General features: G+C 47.0%; 1 protein-coding gene across 2 annotated transcripts in view; it reads left to right on the forward strand.

The window, feature by feature from the left end:
* The first annotated feature begins 5,689 nt into the window (after positions 1-5,689).
* LOC146337832 (B-cell receptor CD22-like) overlaps positions 5,690-21,222 on the forward strand; it is a 38,001-nt gene continuing 22,468 nt past the window's right edge. The window contains exons 1-3 of one of the 2 annotated variants that reach the window (XM_084815338.1): positions 5,690-5,832; positions 16,016-16,069; positions 19,830-19,984. In XM_084815338.1, coding sequence (XP_084671464.1) covers positions 19,942-19,984 — 43 coding nt within the window. In that variant the 5' untranslated portion in view covers positions 5,690-5,832; positions 16,016-16,069; positions 19,830-19,941. The remainder of the gene's footprint in view (positions 5,833-16,015; positions 16,070-19,829; positions 19,985-21,222) is intronic. The other variant, XM_084815339.1, reaches the window with a different exon arrangement.

Genomic DNA, 21,222 nt, shown 5'->3' on the forward strand with positions numbered 1-21,222 from the left:
TGTGGATTCCTACGGTGTTTGTTTCACGTATGGTTCTCACAAATACAGACATACCATTTCATTTGCGCACAGGGGGCACGACCCAGCCACAGTAAAGCATGATAAAACCCCACTGATTTCAAAGGGGAAGAGTTCATCCTAATGGGGGAGTAAGCTCCATTGAATACAGGGCAGCGGCGGGGGGTGGGGTACTCTTAAGTAAACATAACATAGGATTGCACAGTCTTAACTTTGGCTCAGTTTTGCTCAGACAGTCAAATCTTGAATGTAAAGGTCATGCAGCAAAACAAAATCCATGTTTGCCTGCAGTGTCAGCCTGTGCTCGCTCCAGGGCTTAGTTTGCTGTCAGGAGTCCGCCCCTGCACCAGTCGTCAGTGCCGAAGATCAACCTAGGGACCCATGAAATAACAGTACCTCTGAACAAGTGCAGAGTGCTTTTTCTTTCACCAATGAATAATTACAGATAGGGTTTAGGGGGAAGGGCTTCTAGATTGTGTGTTGTTGCTGTTTTTTCCCATGCAGCATTGAGACCCGTCTCTTTTTCTAGAAATTAAATATAGGTCGGTGTCCTGCCCAATTGTCCCTGCCTACTGATAGCACAGGATGCTCATGAAAAGATAGACTGACCACTTGATGATTGGCATCAGAAACCTGGTTTGGGGTGGGATGGAGGGGCGAATGAAGAGCTGGAATGGACTGTACTACCTCAGGCTTCAAGGAAGGGGATTCAAGTTTGGATGCTCAGCTACATTAAAAAGAAGAGAATGCCTTCCTGCAAACAGTAAGCTAGCAGAGCAGGGAGAAAGGATCTATCCCAGCTCAGCTTGTTTTCTATGTCCTGGGTGTTTTACTATAAAGAGCTCACCCACCTGAAGTGCAATTCTTTACCACCTCAACACTCAACTGCCTCATTCTGCTGCATCTGTCAAGGGAGGAGAAGGCCAGGGGTGAAGAGAGGAGAGAAGGAAAGACAAAAGGAAGAAGAAGAGATGGATAGACAGAAAGACAGAATATTAGAGATGGACAATGTCTTAGGCGTCATCTAGTCCAACCCCATGCTCAGCGCAGGAATCTTTCAAGTACAGCATCCCTGACAGAGGGCTGTCCAGACTCTACTTAAATATCTCCAGCGAAGGAGAGCCTACCACCTCGCCAGGCAGTCTGCTCCACCATCAAGCAGCTCTTACAGTTAGGACGTTTCTCCTAATGTTTAGCTGAAATCTGCTTCCATGCAATTTCCAGCCATTGGTTCCAGTCTTCCTGCCCTCTGGAGCAACAGCAAACAACGCTGCTGCTGCATCTTCTGTGCGGCAGCCTGTTCAGATATTTAAAGGCCACTCTTGTGTCTTCCCTGAATCTTCTGTTCTCCTGGCTAAACAGACCCAGCCCTAGACAGACAGTTAGATGGACAGACAGATGGACAGACAAAAATATATTTAGAAAAATTAAGAGGCCAGGTCCCAGATTGATAGATAGATAGATTGCTAGATAGTTATTGCTAGATACACAGACATGAAGATCCCCTTCATGGATCACTGCCTTGTTGTGGCGAAGGGGCTTGCGTAACTCAGTGAAGCCATAAGCTATGCTGTGCAGGGCCACCCAAGATGGACAGGTCATGGCGGAGAGTTCTGACAAAATGTGGTCCACTGGAGAAGGAAATGGCAACCCACTCCAGTATTCTTGCCAAGAAAACCCCATGGAACGTATCACAAGGCTAAAAGATATGATGCCGGAAGATGAGCCCCTCAGGTCGGAAGGCGTCCAATATACTACTGGGGAAGAGCAGAGGGTATTTCCAAGTAGCGCCAGAAAGAGTGAAGCGGCTGGGCCAAAGCCGAAAGGACACTCAGCTGTGGATGTGTCTGGTGGTGAAAAGAAAATCCGATGCTGTAAAGAACAATATTGTTTAGGAACCTGTCAGATCAAGGAATCAAGGTAAGCTGGAGGTGGTCAAACATGAGATGGCAAGATTGAACATCGACATCTTGGGAATCAGCGAACTCAAATGGACAGGCATGGGTGAATTTAATTCAGGTGACCATCATATCTACTACTGTGGGCAAGAATCACTTAGAAGAAATGGAGTAGCACTCATAGTCAACAAAAGGGTAGGAAAAGCAGTACTGGGGTACAGTCTCAAAAACGATAGAATGATCTCAGTACAAATCCAAGGCAAACCATTCAACATCACAGTAATTCAAGCCTATGCCCCAACCACTGATGCTGAAGAAGCTGAGGTTGATCGGTTCTATGAAGACCTACAACACCTTCTAGAAATAACACCAAAAAAAGATGTCGTCTTCATCATAGGGGATTGGAATGCTAAAGGAGGAAGTCAAGAAATCACCAGGATAACAGGCAAGCATGGCCTTGGTGTACAAAATGAAGCAGGACAAAAGCTAATAGAGTTTTGCCAAGAGAACACGCTGATCATAGCAAACACTCTTTTCCAACGGCACAAGAGACGACTCTACACATGGACATCACCAGATGGTCAATATCGAAATCAGATTGATTATGTCCTTTGCAGCCAAAGATGAAGAAGCTCTATACAGTCAGTCAAAACAAGACCTGGAGCTGACTGTGGCTCAGATCATGAGCAGCTTCTTGCAAAATGTCGGCTGAAATTGAAGAACGTAGGAAAAACCACTAAACCATTCAGGTATGACCTCAATCATATCCCTTATGAATATACAGTGGAGGTGAGGAATAGATTGAAGGGATTAGACCTGATAGACAGAGTGCCTGAGGAACTATGGACGGAGGTCCGTAACATTGTTCAGGAGCAGCAATTCAATCCATCCCAAAGAAAAAGAAATGCAAGAAAGCCAAGTGGCAGTCTGATGAGGCTTTACAAGTAGCTGAGGAAAGAAGGGAAGCGAAAAGCAAGGGAGAAAGGGGAAGATATATCCAAATGAATGCAGAGTTCCAGAGAATAGCAAGAAGAGACAAGAAGGCCTTCTTAAATGAACAATGCAAAGAAATCGAGGAAAACAACAGAATGGGAAAGACTAGAGATCTCTTCAAGAAAATCGGAGATCTCAAGGGAACGTTTTGTGCAAAGATGGGCATGATAAAGAACAATGAAGGCAGGGACCTAATAGAAGCAGATGAGATTAAGAAGAGGTGGAAAGAATACACAGAAGAACTATACAGGAAAGATCTTAATGTCCCTGATAGCCATGATAGTGTGGTCACTGAACTTGAGCCGGACATCCTAGAGAGTGAAGTCAAGTGGGCCTTAGGAAGCATTACTAACAACAAAGCTAGCAGAGATGACAGTCTTCCAGCTGAGCTATTTAAAATCCTAAAAGATGATGCTGTTAAAGTGCTGCATTCAATATGCCAACAAATTTGGAACACTCAACAATGGCCGCAAGACTGGAAAAGGTCAGTTTACATTCCAATTCCAAAGAAGGGCAACGCCAAAGAGTGTTCAAACTACTGCACAATTGCGCTTATTTCACATGCCAGCAAGGTGATGCTCAAAATCCTACAACCTAGGCTTCAGCAGTATGCGAACCGAGAACTACCAGAAGTACAAGCTGGGTTTCGAAGAGGCAGAGGAACTAGAGATCAAATCGCCAACATTCGCTGGATCATGGAGAAAGCAAGAGAATTCCAGAAAAAGGTCTATTTCTGCTTCATTGACTACGCTAAAGCCTTTGATTGTGTGGATCACAACAAACTGTGGCAAATTCTTAAAGTGATGGGAGTACCAGACCACCTTACCTGTCTCCTGAGAAACCTGTACGAGGGTCAAGAAGCAACAGTAAGAACCAGACATGGAACAACTGAGTGGTTCAAAATTGGGAAAGAAGTACGACAAGGCTGCATATTGTCACCCTGCTTATTTAACTTATATGCAGAGTACATCATGGGAAATGCCGGGTTGGATGAATCACAGGTCGGAATTAAGATTGCCGGGAGAATTATCAACAACCTCCAATATGCAGATGATACCACCCTAATGGCAGAAAGCGAAGAGGATCTCAAGAGCCTCTTGTTGAGGGTGAAAGAGGAGAGTGCAAAAGCTGGTTTGAAACTCAACATTAAAAAAACGAAGATCATGGCATCTGGCCCCATCACTTCCTGGCATATAGAAGGGGAAGAAATGGAAGCAGTGACAGATTTTACTTTCTTGGGCTCCAAGATCACCGCAGACGGTGACTGTAGCCATGAAATTAAAAGACGCTTGCTCCTTGGGAGGAAAGCTATGGCCAACCCAGACAGCATAGTAAGAAGCAGAGACATCACCTTGCTGACAAAGGTCCATCTAATCAAAGCGATGGTTTTCCCAGTAGTAATGTATGGCTGTGAGAGCTGGACTATAAGGAAGGCTGAGCGCTGAAGAATGGATGCTTTCGAACTGTGGTGCTGGAGAAGACTCTTACGAGTCCCCTGGACTGCAAGGAGGTCAAATCAGTCCATCCTAAAGGAAATCAACCCTGAGTGCTCATTGGAAGGACAGATACTGAAGCTCAAATATTTTGGCCACCTAATGCGAAGAGAAAACTCCCTGGAAAAGACCCTGATGCTGGGAAAGACTGAAGGCAAAAGGAGAAGGGGACGGCAGAGGATGAGATGGCTAGATAGCATCACCAATGCAATGAATATGAACTTGGGCACACTCTGGGAGAGAACGCAGGACAGGAAGGCGTGCTATGGTCCATGTGGTCACGAAGAGTTGGACACGACTGAACGACTGAACGACTGAACAACAACAACACAGACAAAGATAAAGATACCAGGTCCCATATTGCAGATAGATGATAGATAGATAGATCGATAGATCGATAGATCGATAGATAGATAGATGACAGATAGATTAAAATATATGTTTTTTTAAAAATAAGAGATCAAGAGGCCAGCATATTCCCAGATAAATGGAGTGCTGAATGGATATTGCTAGACAGACAGACAGACAGACAGAGGCAAAGATATTTACAAAAAGTAAGAGACCGGGCTCCATGTTGCAGATAGATAAGTAGAGGTAAACATATTTACAAAAATTAAGAGATCAGGTGCCATGCTGCAGATAGGTAGACAGTGGTAAAAATATTTACAAAAATTAAGAGGCCAGGTCCCACGTTGCAGGTCAGCGTTAGTCCTAGGTCCTAGATACACAGACAAAGATAAAAATACCAGGTCCCATTTTGCAGATAGACAGACAGATAGATGATAGATAGATTAAAATATATGTTTTTAAAAAATAAGAGGTCAAGAGGCCAGCATATTCCTAGATAAATGGAGTGCTGGATGGATATTGCTAGGCAGACAGACAGACAGACAGATAGACAGAGGCAAAGATATTTACAAAAATTAAGAGGCCCATGTTGCAGATAGATAGGTAGATAGAGGTAAACATATTGACTAAACTTAAGAGATTGGGTGCCATGTTGCAGGTCGGCGTTAGTCCTAGGTTTGGAAGGTCAAAAGCCACTGTCGCAGTCGCAGACAACGTTATTAAAAGAAATGCCCAGTGGAAATGCCCAGGCATTCAGTTTTGCCCGCAACTCTGTGGCAGCAGGTAGCTGAGCAGGTGGGTTAGCGAAGGCCAATTCCGGATGAAGGCTGGGAGCAGGAGAGCAGCAACAGAAACTTTGCAAGGCCCCGGGCCAGAGAGAGAGAGAGAAAGCGAGAGCAAGAGAGAGAAGTGCTTATTTATAGTTGGCAGGAGCGCGGGGAGAGGACACGAGCGGGAGGGAGGGACGGATGAAATGGTAAAGAGAGTGTCACAGAGGGGAAGAAATAGAGCGTGAGGAGGACGCTGGCCCGCTTGCAGGGGCTGGGGGGGGGCAACCACTGGGGTCTCCAGGTCTGAGACAGGTGAGTTCTTTGGAGAAATGTGGCGGGGGGGTGTGTCATTTTTGGGGGGTGGGGGATTGGGAAGAGTTGGAGCGCAGGTCGTGATGCTTACTAGGATAGTCCTGCCGCATTCCACAGCTGGCGAGGACTCCTAGCCTCCCTCCTTTTACTCCCCCAGCTGAAAGCGCATCCCCTCGCCCACAAATCTGCGAAGATTTGACAGCTTTAATGGGGGAGGGGGGGGCAGAAGAGTTGATTTTCAGCCTCCAAGGATTAACCCGGTAAAACCCTTCCCTGTCTTCAGAAAGGGGACTGTTGTTGCTCCCTAGATCCTCTTGCCTGATCACAGATGGGGTTAGGTTCCTGCTGGACCCCACTCCCCTCGAGTTAGGTAAACACACACACACACACACACACAGATCGAGAGAGAGAGAGAGAGAACACCCTGTACAGATCTCAGCTCCCTCCCACGTATAAGAACACGTCTCCAGAAAAGCTGCGAGTGATTCACTGACCTCCCAAACCAAGCCGGGGGTGGATAATAAAGCATAAACCCCCCAAAGAACTGGAAGCTCGTGGCTGTCCTTTGCTCTGTGTGCTAGACACGACTTCCTTTACATTCCGCTGTCTCGTGGATGCCATGCTTCAAAAACAGGGAGGCTTCTAAGGCTGCAACGCTGGATTAAGGGATCAGAAAGAATTTGATCAACTGAAAAGATATTCCCAATTAATCAGGCAGCTGATTATATATATTTTTTAAAAATGCACATGGCACAGACCCTTAGAAGAAGCATTTGCCTATATGCAAGAGATCATTGGTGCAGCTCGGTCTTTTTTAAGACCCTGGACTTAACGGTCCTGGGGTTGGGGGTCGTGTCTATTACTTCTCCTCTCCTCTCCCACCATCATCCCATGCGTTACAACTGCTTCTCCATTCCCAACATGTTAGAGCAAAAAGACAACACTCAGTTTGCCAACCCTGACATAAAAAAGAGAGGAAAGAAATACTCCAAGCATGCCCAGTTCCACATTTTAAACTTACTTAAATCATAGCACCATCATGCTTACAAGAATAAAAATGGAGATTGTCCCTCCATGCTAAACACATTTACTTGGGGGAAAAGCACCATTCTGATGTCAAAACAGAGAGGAAGAGAGAGAAAAGGATTATATAAAAATAATAAAATGAGCATCTGTACATGCCAGCCTAGCCAGCCCTTTACTATAAAATGCCATACTGGTGCCAGTACTAAAGCTGGGCTTCTTTGCCACTTACCTCCAGTACCAGAGGCAGTGAGCCTATGTGCACCAGTTGCTGGGGAACACGGGTGGGAGGGTGCTGCTGCGCTCATGCCCTGCTTGTGGGTTGCTGGTCGACAGCTGGTTGGCCACTGTGTGAACAGAATGCTGGACTAGATGGACCCTTGGTCTGGTCCAGCAGGGCTCTTCTTATGTTCTTATGCCCCCATTACTTGCCATGTTCTGGGTGGTCATTTGGGAGGGCGGGGGCTGGGTTGTGGGGCCCTGGACTTCAGCCCCAAGTTCCAACCCTAGCTGCCTCACTAGAAGAGATGGGAGGGGTGCCTCTTCTAAAATAATGTCTGCTGCAACATATGCATGTGTAATCAAAAGGCCAAGGAAGTTTGCTTTAGAATGACTATTTCTTTCTTAGATTTAAATGTATGCAGACTTGTTTAATCAATGAAAGCTCATATAATTAATGAATAGTGCAATACTATGCATGTTTATTCAGAAGTTAATCCCATGTTTTCAGGGAGGCTTACTGATAAGGATTGCAGCCTTAATCGAATGACAGCCCTGGAAAATTCCATATCCAGGTTTTGTTTGACCGGTCCTTTGGTTTGTAGAAAGTTACAGATATACATGCATCCTACAATTCAGAGGAGCAGTGGATACACTCCTCCTCTCCCCCCTAAATCACATCACAGTAATACCAGGGTATGGTATTCACCAGCCTTGTATTTCAGCACCAACCTGGGTCACCACAGGTGACCCGCAATTCCATGCTGGCGAGTGAGCAGGCCAGCAGAGGAGAAATGGCGTGCTGTTCCCGTCCCTTATCTGTGCCCCGTATAGAAATGCAGCTCTCTGTCCCTCTTCCACCAACAGGCTAGTAAAAGATTTCACAGGCTAGTAACTTCTGTGAGCTTATTTACAAGGCTGGAATCAAACCAGAGAAAGAAAATTGAAGTTGTAGGCAGGAACTTGCGTTGTATGTGAATTAAGCACCAATAAAAGCCCATTCGCATGACAGAGGGGACATACATGGTAAATGAACTCTGCACATGTGGCTGGTTGGTTGTGTGTATCCATAGAATCAAGCCTTTTGGTGCGCATTAGAAAATTGTTGAAAAACAACTATTGTGTTGGTAGCTTTGCCCGAGACCCTGAGGGGCCATTTGCCAGTCAGTGTAAATGGACAAATAGCCTGCCCCGATGTAGGGCAAATTCTTATCTTCTTACGTGCTAGAGTTCAGTAGGAGTTGGCATAGAACTATCCATCTACGATCATGCGCCCAGTGTCTGTATATGGACATGACAAAGACGCTGGAAATTAAACCTGTTGAAAAGTGGTTCACAATACAGCTGTGAGGAAATGGCCTCTCAAAATTCTCCACCCTTTTTGTGGGCAGGAAACTGAGGGGACAATTTCACCGAATTCCTCCAGGGGGAGGAGAAATTCCCAACAGTTTCTCACTGGTAGGACTCCCCATCGGCAGCAGTTGTAGCACAGTTTCTTTTTTTCGTAAGGGGTTTTGGTTTTTTTGTGCTCCCACTGCAAGTGGCAACAGCACCAACTGCATTGGCAGGCTGGCCCCCAGTTTGCATCCACCACAATGCAGTGGGCATTGTTGTGTCTAGCTCTAGAGGTTGAGCCAAAATTTCCTGAAAGTTTTCTTCCCCTATGAAGGAGGCTTCCATTTTTCTGCCTCATTCTCAGGGTATTATTTTTTTAATTTATTTTTGTGGTGTTTTTGCACCTTATTACTGCAAGGTGGCCAAGGGTGCTGTGTTTGTATTTTCATTCTATTACACATCTCTCCATTGCTCTGCAGCCTCCTAGACTGCCTGAACTTCCTGATCTGAAAAAGCCCTATGGCAGGAATCACCTCATGATGTCTTCCCCTGGGCTTTAATTGAAGTGTGGGAAGCTGAGGAGGCTACAGGATGCTGGAGAGATGATTGTAGAATGAAAAACAGGACACTTGGGCACACCGCTTGGCCACATCCTATGTAAGGAAACCACAAGAACCCCAACCCATGAGAATTTCTCTGAAATTTTCTTCACCACTGAATTTTATTTTTTTTTTTGGAAGCAATTTATCTTCTGTCGAACTGAATGGGAATAGTCCCAAAAAAATGCTGGAGAAATTTTCAGCACAGCACTAGTTCACAAGCCCAGGTTGTTGGCCTCCTGGAATGGGGTTGTGTGGACCCAACTGTCACAGTTTCAGTTGGGCTGGGGAAAACGTTAGGAAGAGAAATATAGGCGTAGGGCAGAGATCCAGAACCTCATGCCTGGAGAACCTCATGAACCTCATGAGAAATATAGGCGTAGGGCAGGGATCCAGAACCTCATGCCTGGAGAACCTCATGAACCTCATGAACCTCATGAGAAATATAGGCGTAGGGCAGGGATCCAGAACCTCATGCCTGGAGAACCTCATGAACCTCATGAACCTCATGAACCTCATGAACCTCATGCCTGGAGGCCAAATCCAGCCCTCCTGAGTCCCAGCCTTCCAGGGTGCCCCAGATGGCCATGCCCCCTCCCCAGGCCCCACCTCTTTCTCCCACTTGGCGATAGTTTGGTGGTTTCCTGGCTTTTGTGCAGTTCCCCCCCCACACACACACACCCGTTCTAAAAGGTTGAATTGCTTCTCCTGAAGCTTCATTACTGGCAGTAAGAGGTTTGAGCTAAATTACTCTGGTATTTGGGGTATTTCGGGCTCTGCCCCTTTTGCCTTTAGCCCCGCCCACCACTGGAATGTGGCCCCCGCCCCGAGAGCTTCTCTGCAATGGAATGTGGCTCTCAGGCTGAAAGAGGTTCAACACCCAGGCATAGGAGAATTTGTACTTTCATGATGCAGGCTCACATGGATGTGCACAGGGAGATGGACGGCTGGATGTGTGTAATGGGGAGGACTGTGCCAGGATAGATGAACAGATGAGGTTAAGATGGGTATGTGCATGGAAGGAAATGGCCTGGGAGGGGGAGCCCATGGGGACAGATAGATGGAATTTTATGGAGATAGAAAGAAGGGAGTATCAGGCTGTATCAAAGGGCATGTCATTACAGCTGCCCAGATAACGTTTTTGGGCTTTGAAAAGGGTGTGTGTGTGTAAGTGTTGTTGTTGTTTCTTAAGACTCACCCTCAAGTGCTATTCCATGAGCCATTTGCATGGATGGGGACCATTACCAAACAAGAAGCAGTTGAGAGCAACTGATGCTGAAACAGAATTTCATATGCATTCAGAATGTTCAAAGGCAGACTAGATAGATATAGATGTGGATATAGAGATATGTACATGCAGATTTCCAAAAGCGATGCTTAAAATGAGAACATTTGAGTTGGAATTGTTTGAAGACACTACCCCACACCTTCTCTGAAACCAAACATAATTGTAGCCCCCGTTTAAACACTGGACAAGGCCAGCTCCAGGTCTGAGGGGGGGCGACCCTGGGCAAAGCATCTTCTCGTGGGACTCCTCCTCTGTCAGTCGGCCCTGGTGGGGTTCCCTAGCTGCAGGGGCAGCTCTCCTAGCAACACCAAGTGGGAATCTAGCCACACTTTTCATATCCCACAATGCCCCAGGGCGGTGTGAGTTTAAAGTGTGGCTAAATCCAGCCTGCTGTCTGTGTAGCTCAGAATTCCAGGCCCAAAAAATAATAATTTAAAGATTAGGGCAGGCATCAGCTATGGGCCCTGCAAGGGATCAGGAGTTCTTGCAACTGTCCAAGGATGCCAGATGTTGATGCCGGCCCTGATACTAGACAACTGGAACATTCTGCATATGTTGTTTCTAACTTCTGATAGTATTTGCATTCCTCGTTTAGAAGGTGAACTCCAATAGTTACCTTCTGGTAATATTTGCAATGCTTCTGAATAGGACGTAATAGATATCTGAATTAAAAAATTACTCCTTTTTTGGATAGCGTGCACACACACACACACACATTTTAGTATTTGCACACACAAAAGCTGAGCATTCACAGGTAATCTGAAACCCAATGCTACAATCTTGGAAGTATGCATTTTTGAATTCAGTTTTCAGAAACCATTTTTACATGTGGCTACTCCCTGGCATATTAGGTGTTCACATTTCAGGGACCCTTGGAGGCAACCTTAAAGGAGATTGCGGGATGCCCAGCATAAGGGGTAGATGGGGAGGAGAGTCTGTGTCAGGAGGAGGTTTGCCAACTTTTCTTCTGACAGGGGCCCTTTAAGAGGCAGATGGCAGGCAGAAATTCAACAAGTGCAGCTACAGTTGCAGAGTTACGGTGACAGAGAGACAAAATCTGTTGGATTTCTGCCTGTTGTCTGGGTGTTAAGATAGGTGGCAACCCTCTATGCCTGAATGGATGGAGACACAAAGAGACGTGAGGGTTTAGGGGCACCCCCAGCTTGCTGAAGTTCCCAAATATAGGAGCTGGGTCGATTACAAGGGATGCGGTCGGGGACAGGGACAAGAAGGCAGAGGACTGAGTGAAAAGAGGTGCTGCAGAGGAAACAGCAGCCTTGCTATGGAGGGGGCAGGCAGCTGGCTCTGCCCTTCAGCAGGCTCCCTTGGCTGAGAAAGGCATCAACAAGAGTGAGTCAGGTGGTGTGGTGGTTAGAGTGTTGGACTGGGACTTGGGAATTCCAGGTTCTAATCCCCACTTGGCCCTGAAGCTCACTGGATGACTTTGGGCCAGTTACTGACTCAGTCTAACCTACCTCACAGGGTTGTTGTGAGGATAAAATGGAGAGGAGGAGGATTATCTAAGCCCCCTTGGGTTCCTTGCGAGAGGAAAAAAGGCGGGATATAAATATAATAATAAAAAATAAATTAAAAAATACTGCTCATGGGCAAGGCAAAAGCGCCAAGAAATGGGTGAGGCTGGAGAGATACATCTCAAAGGCCAGGAAGGATGGAGGGAGGGAGGAAGGAAGGAAGGAAGGAAGGAAGGAAGGAAGGAAGGAACAACCAACCAACCAACCAACCAGGAAATGGGTGGGAATTACTCCATTCTCTCTGGCTGATGTCAAAGGATCCCCATGTCTTGTCTTTATTATGGTCAGTTACGAATCACTGAAAAATAGGAAATGTATCACCAAAAAAGAGGATGCACATCTGCATGTCATTTGAATATGCTAATTTATATGTAGAGATGAAAATTTAGATGTAATTATTATAATTCAAATAGAAGGACAGCAAATTTCACCATGGTGTGGATGACTGTGACCAGGTGAGCTGTGTACCTGCCTGTTCAGCCTGCGGTCCTGGTCTTACTGTTGATGGGCAACTTCAAGGCTCTTGAGCTCTCCCGTCTTAGGGTTCTTTATCCTTAAACCAGACTTGGGCAGGACTTCCCTTCAAATAGAGGATGCCTTCAAATAGAGGACAGCCCTCTGGCAGTCCTTCAAGTACAGGACAGTCCTCCGTGAAAGAGGACACATAGCCACCTTGTCCTCCCCACCCCCATCAAGGAAATGAATAAAGGAATCTATGTAGGGAGGGAACTCAGTGGGAAAATTGAAACTGAATCCAGGCCCAGCCTGTTTTCCATGTGAGAATCCCCACCCAGCCTTTTCTCCATGTGAGAATCATCAAGAGCAGAGTGCCTCCGAGAATGTGCAAAGTATTTTCCCTGCCACTAAGGGCCACTGTATCATACCTTGCTCATTTCCTGCCCAGAAAGCACATAAGTTGTAACCCAAGTGCACATTAGTTTGTGTGAGGCTCACCTGTGTATCTGATGTGTGTTTGTACACAGGGTAGTACAGATGCCAACTCTGGTATTAGCATCTCCCCCTGTGGCTTTAACAGCTGCTCTCTCTACAGAAAGTGGCAAGAGATCAACATGATCTCCATGCCACAAAAAGCGTCACCTCCTGAGTTTGGCTGATCAGGTTGTTGCGAAAGACACCACAGTAGGCCGGGCTGAGCGTCTTCTTCTTTTTCCTGGTCAGTTGGCAAACTCCTGCCCTCTGTGCCATGCACACTGGGAAGCCACAGCTGGCTCCCCACCACATACATAGATGCAGTGAAAAATATGTGTGCGCTCATTTGTCACGTGCCATGATCTATGCGCAGGAGTGGGAGGGGGACTTCAATGTGTGCAGCCAGCATCCCTAGTGAGTCACACAGCCAGTCCCCACACATCTGGGCTGAGTTTTCAGACCGGAAGGGGTGACCTCCAGGCAGCCTTTTTTCATTGTCGAAATTGTTAAACACTTGCTTAGCCAGCGGGATGCAAAGCTGGAGGAGAGACAGCGGCTTCCAAGCAGGGTGGACAGCAGCTTTGATTGCCCTGAGGTTATCGCTCCATGCGCAGCTAGAACATGATGCACTCTTGGTGCTGCTGGTGCTGCTGACACAGCTGTGTGGCTCGTCATGGGTTGGAAGCATGTGTGTGTGTGTGGTTCATGGACTGGGATGTGGGGAGAGAGGTCTGCTTTTATCCCATGGTGTGTAGAACTGGCGGGTGGGGGGGGTGGAATGCCGCAGATTAGAAAGGGCTGTGGCTGGCTGCAGGCGACAATTAACTGTGCTATGTTGGAGGTGACCAGCCAGCGTTGGAGGGTCTGGTGTGCGCTGTGGAGGCTGGGAGCTCTGCTCCCAAGCCAGGCCTTGGTTGCTTGCCAGCACCTTGGGCGGGGGGACAAGCATTCGCTGGCTCACATGCCTCTGTATGTGTTCCTGCTGTGTTCCAGCAAGCCTGTCACTGAATTCCAGAGGGAAATCTGCTCTAATCAGGTCAGGTTTGAGAGAGCCCTCATCAGAGGGAGCTCATTGGTAGACCCCTTCCTGAAGCAGTGGGGCCTGTTGGCGGGCTTACCTGGCACGGCTGAGCATCAGCTGTAGTCTGAGCTGATCAGAACTGGCCTCTCCAATCAGGGCCAATGTCAAGGGTAGGTACGATCGGGCACCTACCAAGGGCCAACACCCCAGTCCCCCGATAAGAGCCCCCTGATGAGGGGGCCACTGACAAGAGCCCCCTGGAATTGCTCCTCCTCTTCACTCTTGCGATCTGCTTGTTCACCTGTCCCTCGCTCTGGTCCAGGCAATGGTGGTGGTGGTGAGGAGGAGCAGTGGATGCTGCTACCTGCTTGCTCACTGGAGGAGCAATAGCAGATGGTGGCAACGGTGATGAGGAGGTAGACTCGCGAAGGGAGGGGGGCTTTGGAGGGCGCCTTGCCCCAAGGCCCTCAAAAACCTGCCGCTGCAGATTCCGATCACAACCATTTTAATTTTCCAGAAGGCTCTGGAGCCTTCCCCAACCTGGTCCCCTCCGGTTGTGTTGGGCTACAGCTCCCATCAACCCCAGCCAGCCCAGGGTACCCGGTGGGGCACTGTGGGTCAATTACATGGCAGCAGCTCCCCAGACCCAGACACACAGCTCTGATCAGAGGGATGATGGGTCCCTAGCAACTGCTGCGGAAGCTGCGCCCTGATGCCCCGGGGTGACCCTAGCTGTCCTCTGCTCTAACCACAAGGCTTTATTTTTTATTTATGTATTTATTTCATTTCTATACTGCCCAATAGCCGAAGCTCTCTGGGTGGTTCACAAAAATTACTCCCCTTGCTTTACTCCCCTTGCCCCAGTGTATCCCAAATGTCTGAGATCTCAGGCTTGGTTATGATTTTCTAAACCCCAAAGGAGACATGATGTGGAAAGCATCTTTTCATCCAATGTGCCTGGTTGTTTCTGTTGTTTTTTTCAAAATGCAAATTACATCAGCTGCAGGGGATGGTAATAATTAATGGGATCAGAGCAGGCATGGAGAGAGGATGTAACCCTTTCCTGTCCTGCTGCGGTCCTGAGGAAAACCCCTTCTCCAAAGCTCGCATTTACATTGGGAAGAAATGCCCCACTGGTGCCACTTATTTCATGGCTCCCTAGCTGAGATTGCCAACTGACCTGAGGGGGATGCAAAGTCTGCTCTTGTGTCCTTAGCCACAGAAAGATCTGCAGAAATCAGGAGAACCTTCTTGTGGAACAGAGACAAACATGATGGCCCACTAATATCTGCAAATCAAGTGGCTTTTCAAACACAGCTGCAGGAGCCAGTTGAAAAGTTGACAGTTCTGTCTCTGATGCCTCTCCATCCCCTTCCCTGTGGATTGTAAGGGCACACCTGGATAGAAACTGCCTGCTCAACCACTTAGGGTCTTTTGCTTCCCCCACACCAGCAGGGCTTCTGTACTTTGAGTGACAGCATGACAGTTAGAAATTCAGCAGGTACAGCTTCCCCTGCTATGGAAATGCAGTGAGAGCAATGGAAGCTGGTGGGTCCGATGTCAGTGGGGCTGTGCATCTGCTCTGGGTTTCAGTAGGAACCAGTAAGAACTCTAAAGGAGCTATGCAAGGTGCTGAACCTATTTGGGGGATTGGGTTCAGCACCTTGGATAGCTCCTTTAGAGTTCTGACTGGCTCTGACTGATATCTAGAGCAGATTCATAGCCCCATTGACTTTGGAGCCACCAGCCTCCACTAAGTGAGGGAGAGCAGCACCTGTTTGATCTCTGCTTGTTCTGCAATTGTATGTAAGAGTACAATTTGTGGGCGATCAATCAGCATTCTGAATTAGAGTGTTTGTCAATCACCCACATGATCAGGTGGGAGAGGAGCGAGGGGGGGGGAGACCTGAAAGCCCACGGACTCCGCATGGCCTGAGGGGGCCGGTCCGCAGTGGATTCTGCTGGTTGGTTTCTTAGAAATCCGAGCTCATTTTAGTCTGTCTCAGATTTCTCCAGCATCCCTACTGTTGCATTGTGTGGCTGGGGCAGTGCCAATCTGGATTGGGCCCCATGTGCTTATAGTAAGGAACAGAGCATAAAATTGCATATGTATGTGTGTAAAAGAGAGACCACCGCCCCCTCCCTGCTTGCACAAATAATCTTGACGTCACTTGTCTAATTTCTCTTTGTTGTGCGATGGGCGTCGTTGCTGAAACACAAAAATCTGGGCCCAAAGGTGTACACTCTTGCTGTGTGGATCCACCCCCCGAACCAGTCCTCTGCTTTGCAGGTATGATCTCAAAGCTAATTTACCTGGTGTTCCTTTTCTGTACAATGGGTTGTTGCTGTGGATAAATGTGACCTCTTGGCTCCACCTATTGAAACCTGTTGGTTCTGTCTACCATCAGTTGACCTGTCCTCCACCCCACCAGTCCCAATAGGCACTAGCCACCACTGGCTGTGAACTCTTAGACAGGGACAAACAGATGGGAGGGGAGGATGGTTAATGGGGTGATGAAAATGAAACACATCTTAACATTTTCATTGCAGTTTGTATTTGTACTTGTCCGCTTTCCTTTCCCATCAAAAGATTTGCAATTCCTGGTTAGGGGGGATGGAGATCCAGGCCTCGGGGGGGGGGGGGTGCTATTTCAGTCTCTTGCAGGAACCCTTTCTCCCAGTTTCATCAGGCTGCGAAGACTTTTGCCAGGAGCCTGACCCTTGTATTTCGACATCTTTGTGTTTAAGAAACCAAGTGAAAGGAGGCCCTGCATTTTAGGATGGCAAGGATCCCAGCTGTGTGCTGGAAAAAGCTGCTATGACCAACCCAGTGGGTCTTTCTGCTGAAAAATAGCTCAAGGAAGCAAGCCAAACCACACAGGACTCAGAGATGACACGATTTCTTCAGCCAGCGGGCTTTCTTATGCCAGCCACAGTTCACCTGGGTTGAACCCCTGAATCTTTTTTCAAGAACCATGGCCCTCCCCTGAGAAATACAAGGAAGAGGGTATTCTTGAGAATGTGCCATGTACGTTTCCTTCCGCATTAGCCCAGAAACACAGGCATCACCTAGATTAGAACTTATAAAGAGGGTCGGACAATATTAACATTACAGACACGACGGTCTGAAACACTTTAATACTTTTGTTCTTATGGGACTTACTGGACTTCTAAAGAACAAACACCCCCAAAGAATTGCAGTTTTCTTATTTCCAAACCCTCATGTTGATTCCAATGGGTAAAAGGGCAAGATTTGTAAACTGATATGTGAAACAAATGCACTGTTCTTAAGAACAGAATAAGAACCCCACTTCATCAGACCAGAAGGCCCAACGTCCTGTTTCACATAGCAGTTTACCAGATTTTGTCTGACCCTTTTTATAGAGCTGTCTACGCCAATTGTTATCAGCACTTGTGACGTGCTGCTTACAACCATATCATGCAAGTTACTTATTTCAAGCATTTTATCCTATTCTTTAGCCAGAAAAAGCTCCCAGAGTCTCTTGTAAGATCACTAGTACGAAAGTCCCAGCTCTCAGGCTTGCAATCTGAAAGACAGGACACACAAGGAAACACGGATGGGGAGGGAGGAGGAAAAAGGCAAGTGCAGGCACCAGTTCTTAAAGCTACATTTCTGATAGCGACCAGCTGGGATGGAAACAGCAGCCAGATGGAATGGCTGCTGCTAGGTGTTGTTGTTGTTGTTCAGTCGTATCCGACTCTTCGTGACCCCATGGACCATAGCACGCCAGGCCTTCCTCTCCTGCGCTCTCTCTCGGAGTGTGCTCAAGTTCATATTCATTGCATCGGTGAGGAAGGATCAAATGCAGTTAGCTAGTCTCCCAGCAGAGGCAGTGGAATAGACCTGCTTCACTTCTCATCCCACAATTATGGGATGCAAGTATTTTCTGGTGCTTCTCCTGAACCTATGCTGCTCATCAAATTAAGTAGGCTACCTCTGAGTTCTGGTATTAATTTCTTTCAAAGTATGGACTTTTCCTAAAAATGGTGTGTAGTTCAAGTCTGTCCCAGTGGGCAAGACTCTTTGCTGAGCAGAGTGCTGTTGTCAGCCATTGACTGGATTTGCACAACATGCTAACCCACACTCAGTGGTTGAGTGTGGGTTGTTGTTAAAGTGTGGGTTGTTTGCTGGACTGTGGGTTAGCGTGTTGTCTGAACGCAGCACATTTTCCGCTGGGTGGCTTGTTAACCACACAGTGTGGCTTGTTAACCACCCTGAACAACCCAACAACAACCCATGGGTTCTCAAGGTGGCTTGGCTGAGAAAAATAAGCCACACTGCATGGTTAACAAGCCACCCTGCAGAAAGTACATTAACCTATGGTTCAACAAACAAGCTACGGTTCAAGAAACAAGCTACGGTTCAACATCAACCTACACTCAGCCACTAAGTGTGGGTTAGCGTGTTGTGTGAAGAGTCCTGTCCTGCTTCATGGTTGGGCCATAAGAACATCAGAAGAGCCATCCTGGATCAAACCAAAGGTCCATCTAGTCCAGCATTCTGTTCACACAGTGGCCAACCAGCTGCCCATGAGAAAACCACAAGCAGGACGTGAGTGCAACAGTACCCTCCCACCCATGTTCCCCAGCAACTGGTGTGCATTCAGCACTAACAATGAATGCTGATGAAGAAGAGGTAACTCTACAACAGCTGAGACCAGAGGATTTGTGCCCAAAGACGGGGTGGGGCAGGGAGAGGCTGACTATATTTGGCCAAAGAAAGAGGGCGAAGTTTGAATCCAAACTGTATTTCAGAAGGTTTGTGAAATCCTGGGCATCCATAAAGCATAGGCTTTATCTTTCTGCAGCTCCACCCCTACACCCAGGTCTAACATTCTGGGTGCCATTCTCAAATCTATCACCCTTTCAACCAGTCCACTGATGGGTCATACTTCTATTACGGATACACATGAGATATTCTCATACTGTTTTGACATGTTTGTGCCAAATTACTGGTAGCATTGCAGTACTTTTTATTTTAGCCTTCTTGCACCAAACTATCAGTGTTCTTGCAGTGTCTTTGGCCTTTTCACGCTGAACCATCTCATGAGTGAAAGACATGTGTGTAAGAATATGGGCAACCTTAAAATGACAAAAGCCATGATGCAGTTCCTTGAAAACGTCCAGAGTCTTTTTATTTAAAGTAAAGAACTGAGCATACTGGAGGAACTGATACACAACTGGAAATCAACAGAAGACAAATTGCTAACAAGTTTTTCTGAAATCTGCTGCTCAAGATCTGGCAAGAGAACTTCCCTCCAGTGGATTTCATGCATGCCAGAGTTTACTGCACATTTTGGGAGCTGATCTGACTGAATATTGATAATAAACAAGGCATATATGCAACCCATTGGAGGGATTCCAGTTAAATGCATTGCTCACCTCTTGAAAGTCCTATATTCTTTGTTGTTGTTGTTGTTGTTAACACTTAAAAAGCACCTAAGGTTTTCTAAGCACTGTACAGATGTTAAACGATGAGACAATCCCTGCCCGCAGACTCACAGTCTAATAGACGTGATAGAAAAGGGGAGACAAATGGGGAGTGGGGAGGAAAGCAAACAGCAGCTGCTCCTTCACTGGCTGATAGACGGGGCCAGATTGATCTCCCTAGATGTTTTACCTGGGAGACAGCATCCCAGTGGCCCATGTTCTACTGGCTGGTGGCATTGGCCAGAGTGTGCCTCCCTTCAGCTCTGCAGCCCCTTACATATATGTAAGGTTGTCAACTGACCACAGGACCCCACTCCACCTCTGTTCTTATGCCTTGAACAGCAGGAGTGAAAGAGGTCAGCAGATGGAGCTTTTCATGGCATTAAAATAAGGATGACCACCTGCTCATGCCTTCAGCTCACGTTGCTGTTAATGACATAGGAGCAGGGGCTAGTACAAAAGTTGGCAACTCCACACATCTGTCATCTTTTGAAAGGCCAAGTTTTTATCCCATTGACCAGTGATGGAATTAAAGTTGATGCACACCTGATTTTCTTGACTTCTGTTTAATTGCATCCCGCTTTTCTTCTTCCAACCAGTTTCCCCATCTGTGGGCTTGGTTGTGCATGACAGTGGAGAAGGAGAAGGATCTCTCCTCCCCCCAAGCCCTGAGACTCTCTCAGGGCTACAATCTCAGAGGGACTTCACAACATGAAACTCTTCGGCAAATATCTCCGATTCGCATTTCTCCTGGGTAAGTTCCGTGATGCTTGCTGGTCCAAGATACCCAAGAAGCACATACCCAGAGACAAGAGGCCTGTTCACAGTGTTACAATGTGGCTGTGCAATGTGGCCCCAGATGCAGCTGCATTTTAATCCTGCCTGTGCTGTGCTTAGGTCAACAGTGAAATATCATCGACTCAACTGAAATTTATAAAAAGAAAAGGACCTAAATGCAATTCCCTACCCCCTCCAGTTTTACATTAGGTTTAGAACTCAAAACTCAGCATCAGCTAAGAAATTTGGTAGGAATCAGGTCAAAAGCAAAGGCATTATCTGACCGTCTTTGGAGGACTTTCCTATGCGATTACTAAACAGTGATCAATGCTGAATTAAAACTCAGCTCCCTGCACTCTTATGCTGCGGGACAGGGGAAAGCATCAGTAGCTAGCAGCAAGTGGGAATTGCTAACTTTGGGAGACGCCAATATTCAGGGTCACATGACCGATGTTGGCAACCGTATGCCTGCTGCTAAAAGCAGAACCACACAGTGCTAAAAATCATAGAAGTGATGTTAATGGCATGTAAACAATAAACATACATGGATGGATGGATGGATAGATAGATGCCATGCATGGGGCATGTAGTCTGACACATCTGGAAGGCACCGAATTGGATAAAGCTGTCTTAGAGAACCCACCAGTCAGGAAGCTGGTCAAGGACGTTATTGTCTGTCTTAAACAAGAACAGCATAGACATGGGCAAAACTCCAAACTCTACCCAGACGCAACTAAGTCCAATGCCCTCTAGTGACTAAACCATCAAATGACACCATTCACACAGATTCCTAGAGGGAAACTGTGACCATTAAGGGGTTATATAGCGGATGTCAGTTTCTAGTGCAGATATGACCTTCAAGAACATGTACCATGTGACACTTCTTCTTCCAAAAAAAAATCTGTTAAGGGAGCTGCCACATAATGCAGGTTGTCAGATTGCTACCTGGAGATCACACCTTTACCTTTAACAATGCATACACAGTGGGAAAGGGTTCCTCTCCTGTGTCTCCTAATCCTTTCTTTCCAGGGTCTGATTTCTCTTGAAGCAATTTGCCCCATAAAAGGTGGGGAAAGGGGAGGAAGACAAGCAGTGCGACCCACAAAGGAATGGGGGGGGGACTTTAGCTTCTGTAGAAGCATTGTCAGTGGTGGAGGTTCGCTCTCTGGGCTGCAGCCTGGTAACCTGACCCATATCTCAGATTCCCAGCATCTT

This window comes from Heloderma suspectum, chromosome 10 (genome assembly GCF_057233095.1).
Source record: "Heloderma suspectum isolate Gila_16-S chromosome 10, 16-S_ref, whole genome shotgun sequence".
Classification (NCBI taxonomy): domain Eukaryota; kingdom Metazoa; phylum Chordata; class Lepidosauria; order Squamata; family Helodermatidae; genus Heloderma; species Heloderma suspectum.